Genomic DNA, 14815 nt, shown 5'->3' with positions numbered 1-14815 from the left:
AAAACAACGATACAAGTTAAAAATGCTGCACAATTTTCTGAAAAGTCATATAATCAGTAAAAGGATAAAAGGATATCCATCCATAAGTTGATAAAAGCTCAATCCGTAGTCGTCTGAGCATCCGAATTCGTCTGAACATCCGTAGTCGTCTGAACATGTGCTGTGGCTATTCAAAGATGGCGGCGACGACAGAAGACTGTGTGTTATGCAGTCGGCGTCGTTGAACGTGATACACGATGATAAAAAGATAATGGCTGTGTATCATTGACTGTATAACAATTTCCATAAACGATCCACTCGTCTGGTGTTGGGATCTTCATGCGAGGTTACAAAAATTAAATTTTAGTCAATGTATCCAGTAAAATCAGTAAAATCAGCTTCAAAAAATCACAAAGTTGGTTTATGCCGGCGAAGATGAGGCGTGGAGACTGCTGTACTGAGTACACTATGTATGTGGAGTGTGTACATGTACTTTCGGCACGGCGATATCTTTGAAGATCCGTTCAAAACTTCCTTAAAATATCACGAAATCACAGCCAAAATCGCATAAAAAGCACTTCAAATGATTATTGAGCCTTTCTCGGGTAATATAATAGATAAAAACGTGACGATGTTCACGATATTGAAAGATTTAAAAGTAAAATTTGCTCCGCAAATAAAACACGTCCGCTCAGTTCGACGTTCACGCATGATCTTAATAACAAAGAGAAATGAAAAATGAAATTAATAACAAAGAGAACTAAATATTGATTATAATATTCACTCTATTAGTAGTGAGGTCTAGCGTTAGAAATCTAGTTCCGGTGCTTCTATCTAGGTCGATGTAATACTAGAACTATGTCTACAAATGTAGATCTAGCCTAGATTGAAATGTAATTCTACTGAATAATGAAGTGGCGATTGACTGATGAGAGAGGAGAGTTGAGACTTGAGTTTAAATTAAACAGCAACAATGTTAGGTGTCAGTAGCCTAGATTTATAAACACCAAAACAGCAGAAATCCTAGGCATCTAGGTCTACATGTTGAAGATTACAAACACTCTTTTCCCCTACATAAGATAAAGTCAGATTGAGATAATTGATAATCTTTTTGAGCTAAATTTTATTTCTAGTATGGAGAAAATTAACCATTTTTGGATTAGTGTAATAGTGTATTTTACCATGCTTGATCGGCTGGCTGTCTTTTGTTTGTTCGGTTGTGCTCATCTTACCGGACGAGTGGCATTTTGGTTTTCCCAATCCTACACTTTGTAGTTGTTCATTTCTCACAAGTACAACTCAGGTGATATTTAGCCTACTGAATAAGGTTTCTAGATGAAGTAGATTCTCTAAGGCTTAGCTTACTAGACTACTGTTAAAGTAGAAATTTTCGTGCATTTCGCGCGACCAGAAACTAGAGTAAAATATCCCGTTTGCGGCAGTTTAAGCATTGTTAAGGGTTTTTCCAACTTGTAAACAAATCAGGCAAATTATTTTCAACCATTTCATATATCATAGACAAGATTATTCATTAATGCAATTGTTTTCATGAAAGAAATTTACCATTGACCAACGCAGTTTTCATGATTTACGAGGGCAAAACCCGGCACAATTTTCGCCGATAAGGGCGATATGCGACGTAGTATTTCTGCTTGCGACACGATGTACAATCCCTATGCAATACGCGCGTGCTCCGCGATCTTTAGCTGAACGCCTTCACATGTCTCGCGAACATTGCGTAAGCGCCAATTCCCATTGTGAAAGCACATGAAAATAGCGTGCGCACTTGACCGAAAGATCGGTCTGTATCTGTCCGTCGGGGACTGTTCCGCGGAGACTGCGTCTGGCTTCACGGATCCCCTCCGTATACAGACCGAAGTCAATGATTGCGGCTCCTGTGTGGAGCAGTCGCGCACAGATCAAACGTTACGATAAACCAAATTTCAGACAGCTTTTTTACATTCAAACAAGTTTGACATGACATGACACATTATGCAGCAATATTTGGGATAAATTTCTCAATTGTGCAATCGAAATACTCACATAAACTCGGTTATAACGCAGACATTTTATCGATATCGCAACATCGCCGTTCGCAAGCTGTAAGTCGCCATTTTGAATCTGTAAGCCAATCACATGCGAGGTACGTGTTTTAGTAGAACAAACACATAGAAACTACCTCGCATGTGATTGGCTAATAGATTCATAGTGTATGTTTCTGCAGTTTGAACGTGACGACGCGACAGGCTGTGTTTTACGTTGAAAATTCTACTAAAATTTTGGATTATTCATTAATCTGGTGAGTTTAATGTATTCTTAAAAAGCTAATTTCACGATACAAGCTTAAATTTGCCGACCTAGGGCCGTGAATTAGACGCAATCGAGAAGGGTGAGGTACCTCACCCAATTTTCCATAGAGACAGTGGTTAAGAACATCCACACAGCAATGGGTACTGCAACCTTCCGTCTGTCTACGGAGGACAGCGTTAATGGCAAAATATAAAAAGAGTCCTCCGGACAGACGGATCTTTCTGTCTACGTGCGCACATGCATTGGCCGCAAACAAGATCGCAATTCTGGCGGTGCTGTTGATGTCTTTCTCGTGTTTTTCTCATTTTTTTTCGATGGTAACATCCACTTTCCGAAAAAAATGGCGGCGCACATCGGCTCGCGAAAATTCTATTTTACGTGAGGATATGTTTTCAAAATCCATGAACATCGAGAAAACGACAAAAAATCCAGTTTTTTGGACCATTGTTTCTTAACTGTGTTGTTAAGAAGTACCGAAAATTTCATTTTGGATGCGATATGTTGTCATTTAGGTGAGAAAATTTCACTTTCGTCAGAGATCGTGCCCATTTTATCGGTTGGTTTTTGTTGATTGCTAGTGTGTAAGTATATGTGTAGTGTGCATGTAACAGTGCAATGCTGTGTTTAGCTGTATATTACCATGTATGTTGTACCTGCCGCGAACGGCTGCACGGCCGCTTACTGACGCAGTTACTCTAGAGTGAAAATAAAAGCATACAAATATTTTTGCGTGCCGTATGTTCCAGTAGTTGAAGTCTTGATTCCGCGGAATTAAAAACACGCGAAACTCCTCTTCCCCGGCTGAGCGCGAAAAATTAGTCGCACGAAAATATCCACTTTTACAGTAACTATTTCTGAATTTATGTGAATGTAAATTCAAAGGGGCATTTCAGATGATTTTCATTATTTCACATCATATGTAACGGCGAGCGTACATGCGTTAATTTCTCATCATGTAACAACTAACATGCGTACGTAAATCAACAGCTCCACTACTTGATATACTACAATTGTAGATTTGTGGAATTTATTGTGGTCCTTGAGCAGAGAAACCAATGCTCTGAAAAACCGCAAACAAATTACACTGAACAATGTTGTTAACATAGCCTATAGGAGGGTTCATACTGTATATTTCAGAAATGTAGCAGTGGTATTCCATTGTAAATACCGATTAGGCCTATACCACTTGCATAACAAGTTCACCTGTGTAGAATCTAGGCATGCCTTCTTCTTGTGTTCTGTTTCCTTGAAGCCCCAACTCATGCATTCTCATAATGGTGACACTGACATGTCGTCATCCATGTCAGTTGTAATTTGTTACAATTTTGAAATGTTTGTTTTTTAATGTTTTTTGAACATTTTTATTCCTCATCCCAATCACTATAAATTATGAAACTATAAAAAAAAATCAATTTAGTTGTTCAAATGCAAAAGTCTTAAAATCATTTTGAGGTCTCCTTTAAATAAACTTAAAAGCAAACAAGTGCTTTGCTCTTCATTGGATTCCATATAATTTCATTACAAATAGAGTGTACAACTTTCTCATTGCTCAATCCAGAGAGAATCTGTTACACTTCAAAAGTGGCATTTACCCCCAGATGTATTTAAAGTTAAATGTTGAAAGTTAAATGTGGATTAAGTGAATTTATTGTAAAACTAGAAACATTGTTTTTATTTTTGTCCACACACCAGTGTAGTTTGAAGAATAATTCGTTTATAAGTTACTGTTGGTGCTGTCAGCACTGGACTATATGGAGAAGACTACAGCTCCAGTGTTGTGATGTGAAAGTTGCATAAAAGACTTAGAATATTCTGAGTATATTAAACTTTTATCAGAATTGCCAGGTATTTGAACTCAAGGGTTAATACGTAGCTTTAGGACACCTTCAAATCTTATCAGTAGTTTTACACTTCAAGCTTGATAATATCTCAGCTTATTTGACTTGTTCTGCAAAATCGGAAAAAACAATGTACAAGTGTGTACCTCTATCAGATTACTGAAAAGAGATGATTTATGTGACAATGTTTGGTTTTGTTACATGTAGTTTAGTCAGGTTGTAATCATCTCTTCAAGAACTGTGTTTCCCATAGAAAACTGCAAATTCTTTATCTTTGCTCTCATCAATGGCTTTAATTTGTCATTGTATTCACTGATGTTATCTATTGTATGTGTTGACTGTAAAATTGTCAGAATGAATTAACCCTGTCTGTCTTGTCCTGTGCCTCAGGTGTCCTACGTCATCCGAGATGAGATGGAGAGGAAGCACAGGTCAGGGGTCAACGCCCTCCAGTTTGACCCTTTCATGAACAGACTGTACTCTGCAGGCAGGGACTCAATCATCAGGATATGGAATCTTGCCAGTGAGAGGGTGAGTTGGTCCCAACACTATCAGTATGTGTATGATATCACATGTGAATGGTTGTTGTATGCACAAAGTTACCCTGTGGATGGTATACTGTAGCTTAATCCATAATGAAAGGACAGACTGATTTTGCTATAACACTCATTACCCATCTAGACACCCACCTGGGTATTCTCTGGACTCGTCTTCAGCAGGTTAACGACTTGGTAGTGTGGACGTTCATGGATGACCCAATTTTATTTGCTGCCCACTGGGGAAAGTACTGTACCAAAAAAAAAAAAAAAAAAAAAACACCGATAGCATTGGTCAGTGAATACATGCATTGAATCATTTGCTCATTGGTAATGGTCAGCTCATGTCAATATGTGACCCGCTGCAACGAAAGGATCCTACAGTCGCTGACGGCAGAGCAGAGAAAATCGAGTTTGAAGTCACAACATCAAAATTGGTCAAAACCAGTGAATTTCTGTTTTTGACATAATTTTGTAGTCTAATGTTTTGTCTATCATCTGCTGAAATTTCGAAGCTGAATGATCAAAAGATCAGCATTTTTCTAAACCGTGATTTTCCGTCTTTCAACGAAACAGAAACATGTCCGAAGATTTTGATTTAGCGCCGCAGCTAGACTCCACCCCTAGCAACGAGGGACCGATCTTATTGGTCAGTGTGTGGCATCCTGATTGCTGATTGGTCGTGCATAGACCGCTAGCGCTAAGCTTCAATGAACATCGCGGAGGTCACTAGGAGCGTGCCTTCTATTGTCAAGCGGTGAAAACTGTCTCGCCTCCCACTCTGATTTCCTCAACCACTTGACATGCGCTTATAAAATCATCAATATCTCCGCAACCGAGTACTCTTATGAGTTGTGCTATATATGAAATTAAAGAAGAAGAGTACGGGAATAATGTCATGCCAGTTTCAGAAAATTGTCCTCCCCCGACTTTCGGATCCTTTTGTGGACATAGCGGGTCACATATTCTGTAGCTGGGTGTGTACTTTAGGTATAGAAAGATCAATGATAAAGCTGCACACAGTTCATGATGGGGATTCTGTGATATCCAAACAGGGCCTGCCTTCCCACTTCATGATATCCCAATGCTACTGGAACTTTGAGCCCATTAAGTGAAGCTGTGCAGGTGATTAGCGTGTTTCCAAAGAATATGAGTGCATCCTGTTTGACAGATTTATGAAATACACATATAGGAATGTCATATGGTTTGTAGAGAGGGCACACAAAGTTACAAAATTGCTATTAAATTTGAACTTATTTTTCTATTATGACTGTGATGATGCGTAGTCATGAATCCAGTGCAAAAATTTGCTGGAAGAAATTCACAATATTACTAATTGACCAGAAAAATCTTTACCAATATAATTATAGATCAATAATGTAAATGAATGTGAACATTGAGTTTGAAAAAAATATGTGAACATTGCAAATGACCAATCAGATTGCAAGGATTTGGGAACTCATCTTATGGTAGATATATATATACACATAATATGCCACCTGAATGTCACAATCAGTACAGTAGTTATCATCACTTTGCCAGTGAGTGGATGATGCGTAAATGCAGAAAAAGAGTTTGATAATGAGGAAGATTCTACTGGGCTAATGAGCTGTTATCAGTGATCTACAGATGTTTACTTCATGCATAAATAGTCTGAGTTTCAGTACACATGATGTGTGGCTACAGTCCTTTATGTAATCAAGTCATTGTCAACACTGTTAGACTTGAACACAATATCAAGTCTCACCTAAGCTGAGTTAACAGGATGTGATCTCATGTGCATGCATGTAGATGCAATATGATCTTATTTTCACATGCCAGAGTTCTTGTAATGGTTCGGTTTGATCAGGTTGAAAGGAAACTGATACTGCAACCATTATTAACCTGTTGAAGAAGGACTGATTTCGCTACAACAGGCACTTCCCATTGACACTTGCCCGAGTATACTCGGGACTCGTCCTCAACAGGTTAAAGTGCATTCATACATTTATGTGGTTATAATTATCTTGAAAGCTGTAATTTTACCCTGGAGCTCCTAAACTTGACCCTATCCAAATTTTGTTTCCCCTTGTCATATTTGTTTTGTTTTGTTTTTTTCATTGTATCTTTCTTTGTCAGGAACACTTTGCACAGTCTATGGAGCATCACACAGACTGGGTCAACGACATTGTACTTTGCTGTGGAGGAAGAACACGTAAGGAATATTCAATCTGTGATTATTTGATACCCAAGTTCAGGTCCTATTCAAGAAAAGTATCCAAACTTTGCCATATTGTATGAAGACTGCTAACCAGAGAAAAGTGACAAGAATCTTAAGATAGGATAGCTACTCACAATACAGTGACTATAAAGCTGTTGGGTTGGAATGTGTGCAGCAATGCACTTTAAACTTACAGCTGGAAGTACACATTACATCCAAATTGATAAAAACATCTCTTTAGTCAAACAACTTGGATGATGTTTTATATTTAGTTTAATGTATCATGTAGTTATCTGTTTCTGTAGAATCAAACTGGCGTAGTGATTATAGGTTAAACTGTCCAGTACTGTATGTACCTTTGTCCTAAATGCTCATTGATGAGTTAACATATCGAGTGAGAAATCTCTCAGGTGCAAAATGTGATGCTTGCTATTCATATCAAAAGACACAAAAGTCTCTAAAATTTCAATAAGGAATTAACCTAAAGACAGATCTACACCAGAATCCTATCATGTTGACATCATGTTCATGTTCAAAACAAGTGAAGTCCGATCCAGACTCATTTACAGCACATGACATGTTAGGCAAGATTTATCGTTATTGTCATTGTTGTTGTTTTCATTTGTCTCAACCATTTGTCATTTCTGACTCACAACTGCAGTAATTTCAGCATCATCAGACACAACAGTAAAAGTATGGAATGCTCACAAAGGTTTCTGCATGTCAACGCTAAGAACGCACAAGGTGAGTGGAACATGTTTTATTCTTGCCGGTCCTCGAACTATATTGAGTATAAATGAAGCCAAAATGTTGAAAGAAATTGTGTTATTATTGTTGCAGATTTATCAGCAAGAACAAGCTGTATATAATGTCTGTCAGTGATCAAAGTAAAAAAAAATAATGTGTATGAAAATTTTTAACTGTATGTATTATATTTTAAATTCCTTATACTGAGAATTAATGAAACATATTGGCTCCCTGTTTCGTATGAATCATATGTGACCGTGCACCTCAAAACGAACATAAAGTCGCACACACTGATTTTGCGTGAGGACTGAAAATAGGTGAAATGGGTCAACCTAGCCGAACTTGACTTTTTCATATTTTCTGAAAGACCAGGTCTTCTTTTACATTATGCTAAAATTTGGTATCATAAAACGGGCAGGAAAGTGTGTTTTTTTAGCAGTTTATCTCGAACATTTTTGGTATATAGTGTGATTAGGTGTGTCTTTAGAATCCCTTTTTCATTTCTGAAAAACCTTGTCCACACTTTTCACTTTCAACTCTAATAACTTTTGAAAGAATATTGCTAATGCTTTGAAAGTTGGCATTAATTATGGACAGAATGTGTTAATGAGGCATATTTAATTTCAGTTTAATTTGATAATCCCTTCATTGTTGTTACTCTGGTGGTTTACTTCCTGTTTTTTGTCCCATTCATCGCACAGCCAGCACGGTTTGGTAAAGATTAAGCGCTTGAATAGACAGTGTACTTCAGAGCCTCTTTTCTCAGTACACACTTTTCCCGAGTTTGTGCTTTCTTTCCAATATTTAGATAGGTTAGGAGAGTCCACTTGATTTGAGTTATACATCATTTTAAAGCTTAAAGTTTGCTCTTTCAGAATATTGTCTTAACTAAAAATTCATGTCTGGCGACTTTTTGTTTGTTTTGAGGTGCAGGGTCACATATGGTTAATCACAGTGGCGAAAGTTTACGTTTCCACCATTACTTTTCAAGATAAGTATCAAAATAGTGACTAAGATGGAAAATGGAGCAGTTGGGGCAGCCTGAAAGGCAAAGGACACTATTCATACAAGGTATTTCTTTAGTTTTGCTTCTATTTTACAAACTCTGCAGCAAGCACATCATAATCATCATGTTGTAATTCCTCTGTGCGATTCTATGTCATTGTTTCAAACAGGACTATGTCAAAGCATTAGCGTACGCCAAAGACAAAGAGTGGGTGGCGTCAGCCGGCCTGGACAAACAGATCTTTCTGTGGGACGTGAACACCCTGACCGCACTCACCGCAACAAACAACACCGTCACAAGTAAGATAAATGCAACCATTGTCGCAAATTTAGTGATCTGAATATTGCTTAGCGGCAATTTAAAGTCCCAGTGGCACTGGTGCAACGGTCCAGACCAGTAAAAGTCACTGTCAGACCAGTAACTTTTCAGGAATGGACCAGTTAAAAAAAAAAAGAAAGGCAAAATTGGGTACCTATTGGTCTGACATCAACAGGTCCAACCAGTAGAAAAAAAAATGTGTTAGTGTGCAGCCTTGAATATAACAATGTGAACATGGCATTCCATCTCTTGCAACGTGTTTGATGGGTTTATTATAACCTCCTGTTCTCATTTACTTCAGCAAATGCGTTGTGGATATGTAATATAATTGTCCTTATCTTTATAGTTCTGTGCTATCATGAGACATTTTGCTATGGTTTTGGGTGCTTACAAACTCTCTTTTTGTAAAGATATTTCTTGGTTGATATTGGCATATGATATCAGAATAACATGATTAAATTGTTAGATTTGCTTCAACTGGTCAGTACAAACTTGAAACTGGAAATGACTCTGTGCTTGTGGAAACAAAACAAACAAACAATGACTGAATGATTTGCCTTGATGTGAGTTTCCAACATCATCATCATCATTATTACCCTCATCGTTATCACCATCGTCATGCCAGGGACTGTAAAATGAGTTTTGCTTCTTCTTCTTCTTCTTCTTCTTCTTCTTCTTCTTCTTCTTCTTCTTCTTCTTCTTCTTCTTCTTCTTCTTCTTCTTCTTCTTCTTCTTCTTCTTCTTCTTCTTCTTCTTCTTCTTCTTCTTCTTCTTCTTCTTCTTCTTCTTCTTCTTCTTCTTCTTCTTTTTCACAGCCTCCTCATTAAATGGCCAGAAGGATTCCATCTACAGCCTGGCCATGAACCAGTCTGGTTCGGTCATCATCTCCGGCTCAACAGAAAAGGTGAGGTGGGAAGTCTCTGATGAGGACATTCAGTGTCCAGTGGAGTCTGTTGGTCAGATGTCCACTGCCTGTCTGTAGGGGATGTATGTGGTGTTCAGATGAACCTAAAGCCATAAAAAGTGGCAAGAATATTTAGATTTGTCTACTTGTTGTAGCATCTTCACCTCAGTAGGACATAACCCAAATCACCTGGATTTCCTGATGATGCCCACTATAAAAGTCAAAGACTTGCAAAGGGCCATTCAACAAGTCTTATTATGATCCTGGAAAGTTCAAGGTGATGTACATTAAAACTTGTAGGTATGGGATGGTCAGGTCGTGCAGTCTGGAGTAAATTTAATTAACTTCTGTTTGCAATGGTCATTGTATTTGATCGAATTGAAGGTGTTATACTGATGCCTCAACAGTAACAACAGAGGGTCTGTTCCAGGAATTCACTGATCTGTGGCTGAAAGAGTGTAACCTCTTACTAGTAAAACATCTTCCCTTTTAGAACTGAAATCAAAGACTGCATGTAACTTTATCATTAAAAGCTGGATCAAAATCTTCCATATCATGCAATATCTTGTTGGATGAGACTCCCTTTGGTTGACAGGGCACAAGCAATTTTTTTTTTTCCTCACCATGTTTTCAATTTTACATGCTGTAATAGTTAGAGATCTCTACCATCCAAGCATGGCTCATCATACAATGCAAGAAGAATATGAACTTTGTATGGACAGAGACTTGTCCTGGTTCCTAAATCATGTACATATTGCATCTGCAAACACAGAATAATCGACTGTATTTTGTTACTAAAATGGGGGTGTAATGATGTGGTGTAGGGAAACGTCATACATGTATGTCACCATTTTACTGTAATAGAATGTCCCGTAGTTGTTGTTTTTGTCTTTTTGGAGGGTGTAGGGGTTGTACCCACCAGGGCACACACCACCTCAGCACCTCAGCAGCACTCCCCATTTGCAAACATCAGCCAATTCATTGCAGCTACACAGACTCGGCCAAGCAAATCTTCTTTTGATGTTTGTCAGTAAACGAAACATCGTCTGTGTTTATTTAGTGACCTTTGACCTAGCTTGCACAGGCTTGATGGGTAGGCGTGTCTGTATTATAGGGTGCTATTCCTGACACGGCCTTATTGTGGCAAAGAGAGAGAGAGAGAGTAGTGTTGATATGACATGCTTGCATAAATGCCCTGCATGTTGTACATAGTGGTAGCTTTGTTTGCTTAATTTTATGTGTGTTTTTATTTATTTTTTTCTCTCTCTCTTTTCGTCACACATTCTTATTGATATGACACAGGGGACCCACTTTCCACAAGTTTCTGACCCCTAGCTAGCATGCATTGTATGAAGCAAGTGAAGTTTGTCTGTTTGTTTGTTTGTTTTTGTTTTTTGTGTGTGTGTGAATGCTTGTTGATATAGAAGTGAAGACATTTCGGATTTGGTACCAAGGTATGAGTACTGTGTGATTGACCTTTGTCCTCCTATTGTACATGTACGTATGACGTTTGCATCACATCATTCAAATGGTACATTGTAGATTGTAACACTCGCCTCAGTCAAGGTGTATGATGATGTGATATGATTTATTAGCAATCATTACTGAGAGTCTGTTGTTGCTGTGTGTCTCCAAAGATACCCCAAGACTTACAGTACACCCTGTACTTCAATGGATTGACATGCTGGCATGTGGTAAATGAGTGATGTACATTGTAACTGTGAAATGAGATATGGTTGTTTTCTTGGCATTTAGATAAATTTTGAGTTTGCAGAGTCTGGGATGATGTATCATTTTGATACAAAAAACAAAACAAAACAATGTCTCTCCTCGCAGAACCTATTTTCCTCACATTGTTACCATTATGTGATACACTTTATTTGTATATGCGCACACATGTGACACACACATACGCACACATATTTGTACACTGTACATGACATATCTTAATACATATATGTATACATACAGTGTTCATACATGTCTACAAGTACATGTACATGCATGCAACATTAAAGTACAGTGTATTCATACTTGTAGGGCCTATGTATGCATACATACATCATACACCTATTTTTGTGTACATTGTACATACACACAACTGTATCCATGTACAGCTGTATGTTCATCTACAAGTTTTGAAAGTATGAATGGTTAATATCACCCTGCAGTTTATTGTCATTCCTTTGAATCTGCTCCTTAGGTTGGATCTCCACGCCCTGTAGTCTATGCAAACAGACTCTGGACTGTTCACAATGGCATGCCATGCCCCAGATAATCCCTTTGTGGTTTAGAAATCAGAATAGGCTGCCTTCTTGTGGTATGGCAATGGAGCAAAGTGATGTTTTAGATAGGCAAACAATACTTTGTGCTTATCATTCTGGAAAGATCTGGGACTGATACTTTCACAGTAGATGATGTTTAGATGAAAGAATACAAGTGTGCTTGTACCAGATGATCCAAAATATAACTTGTTATATATCATTTAATGTGTGTTCTGAAATTATATGTATCAGTATGTGTCAAATTTAAGGGAGGGTATAGTTTCGGTTGAGATGGGCTTCTGGTTTCCAACTCTTTTTGATGGTAATTTTTTGAGATAATGAGAAACCTCTTGTGAAGTATAAAAGAGCATATCATTCTAAGAGAAAACTAAGTTTATTTGATGAAAATTGGTTTTGAAATTGCTGAGATATGAAAAACAAAGCAGTCCTGAAAAAAGGGTGGGACCCATCTTTTATTTGGATTGCATTGCTTTACTTTGTTTTTGCTGATCTCAGCCATTTCAAAACTGACTTTCATAAAACAAACTTTGAATTCCTCTTAGGATTGTATGCTCTTTGACATTTCATACAGTGGTCTCTACGTGTAAGTATCTCACAAAAAGTTAAAAGCTGAGTCCTCATCTCAACCAATACTATATCATCACTTTAATATCTTGTAAAAGTTGTATGAAGCATGACAGAATAGAAAAACAATGAGGACATGCAGTTCTTTGTGCTTTGAAGTTTGTATAACCTTATATCAGAGCTGACCATAATGTTGTTCTCTTCTTCTAATTTCTTTCTCCCTTTTACTTCTCCCTTCTCATGATCATGTACCCATAAGGTTCTCAGAGTGTGGGACCCCAAGTCATGTGCCAAGATTATGAAGCTCAAAGGCCACACTGACAATGTGAAGGCACTCGTCATTAACAGAGACGGCACACAGGTAGCCACATTTCTTGTTCATTTATTCTGCAATTTTGTTATTGTTCTTTCCCGCTACAAGAGAGTGTAGAGGCCTTGTAGTAATTTCATTCAGTGCATTATTCTATTATCAGTAATTTCCGTAATAATGTCATGATTATATGATTTCCATAATGATAGAATTGAGGAAATTTACTGTGCTGACATGACATATTAAAGATGCATACAGAAGGCCGACTTTCGATTGTAGTGTTGGTGTCCCACAAGGAATTGGAAGCTTATCTTGGTGTTGTATGCTTAACCCCTTTTCTCTTCGAAAAAAAAAAAATCCCTGTAGAGTTACAAATAGTATGTGTCACACCACACTTGGTTTCATGTATTACATGTCACAGAAGATGTCATAACAGCAATTTTTGCAAGAATTGCAACTTCTCGTAGCAACAGCCAAACGTGAAGCAGGATTCTTATGAAGTTTAACTTCTCTGCCCATGCTTAGAAAAGTCTGGAGTGGCCTGAACAGCTTATGTTATTGCACCCTAGACAGCCCCATCAAAATAAGACTTTATATTTGTTACAGCAATAATTTCAAGTATATTATTTCAGTGATGGAGTAAGATCATTGGTAACAAATTCATGAACTGGACATCCCTATCGGAATGAAATCAATTTTTGCAGCAATAATTTTGAATCCAGTTGTCTGTATATTTCAATGATAGAACAAGATCACTGGTAACAAACTTGTTCTCCAGGCAGTTTAGGAGCAAAGATTTGTTGATTGTTAACATCTTTCCAAGTGTGCTCAGCTTGTTTGTATACTTGTATCCTGTAAATTCATAACAGACTCTAAACAATATTGTTGCCCACTTTGCTACCATACAAAATGCATGAAACTTTCATAGGAATGGGATTTAATCCAGCTTTATAAGCGTATTGAAGAATTATTGATTTTGTAAGTTTCTGGTAATGTCATCTGAAAATGTCATGAACACAGTTATCAGTTTTACTCTTCTTCTTTTTTCATAATATGAATGATCCTTTTTCCATACAAGTATTTGATTCTTTATTTGTGCTGTAAAGTGCTTCTCAATAGTACAACATAAGTTCACAGCAGCTCACCAAAGGTATTGGTTTTTCCTACCATTCTATTCCTACAGTGTCTCTCAGGTAGTTCAGACGGTACCATCCGCCTGTGGTCACTGGGACAGCAGCGCTGTGTAGCGACATACAGGATACATGAGGAAGGTGTCTGGGCGCTGCAGGCCAACGATGCCTTCACCACGTTCTACTCGGGCGGCCGCGACTGCTGCGTGTACCAGACAGACATCAGGAATCCGGACGCCAGCCAGCTGGTCTGCGAGGAGAGTGCGCCGGTCTTGAGAATCGAGCTGCTTCCAGACGAGAGCGGGCTGTGGGTCGCAACGACGAGGTCACATCTCAACCAATGGGTAAGAATCCTCTCCTGTGCATCTTACGGTAAACACAAAGGCTTGAATCCACAAAGCCAGCATGAGTCAATTTTTAGTCCACTGACAAAAACAAGTATGAAATAGGCATGCATGCTAGTATCAGCGAACTTTCTTTATTGGATGTCTGTTGATGTACATGAACTGTCACACACATTTAACAGACAAAATTTCAGTGTCTTTGGGCTAAAATTAAACTTCCTTTAAAATTGAGGCCATTAGGCATGTGAGCATGCAGTCGTATAATGAAGAACAACTGATCATGCATTGTCAGTCACGTCAGAGCTGTTATTTTACAGAGTAGTAATTAGTGCATTTGTGACATG

General features: G+C 38.0%; 1 protein-coding gene across 1 annotated transcript in view; it reads left to right on the top strand.

The window, feature by feature from the left end:
• LOC139723088 (WD repeat-containing protein 48-like) overlaps positions 1-14815 on the top strand; it is a 31414-nt gene that overhangs the window by 4058 nt on the left and 12541 nt on the right. The window contains exons 2-8 of the mRNA XM_071634358.1: positions 4518-4658; positions 6782-6857; positions 7525-7607; positions 8786-8915; positions 9750-9838; positions 12947-13048; positions 14181-14471. Coding sequence (XP_071490459.1) covers positions 4518-4658; positions 6782-6857; positions 7525-7607; positions 8786-8915; positions 9750-9838; positions 12947-13048; positions 14181-14471 — 912 coding nt within the window. The remainder of the gene's footprint in view (positions 1-4517; positions 4659-6781; positions 6858-7524; positions 7608-8785; positions 8916-9749; positions 9839-12946; positions 13049-14180; positions 14472-14815) is intronic.

This window comes from Diadema antillarum, unplaced genomic scaffold (assembly GCF_040938485.1).
Source record: "Diadema antillarum isolate AM-2024a unplaced genomic scaffold, OU_Dant_1.0 scf00000180, whole genome shotgun sequence".
NCBI lineage: Eukaryota > Metazoa > Echinodermata > Echinoidea > Diadematoida > Diadematidae > Diadema > Diadema antillarum.
Note: the sequence above shows the minus strand (reverse complement) of the source record. Positions and strands in the feature narration are given on the sequence as shown.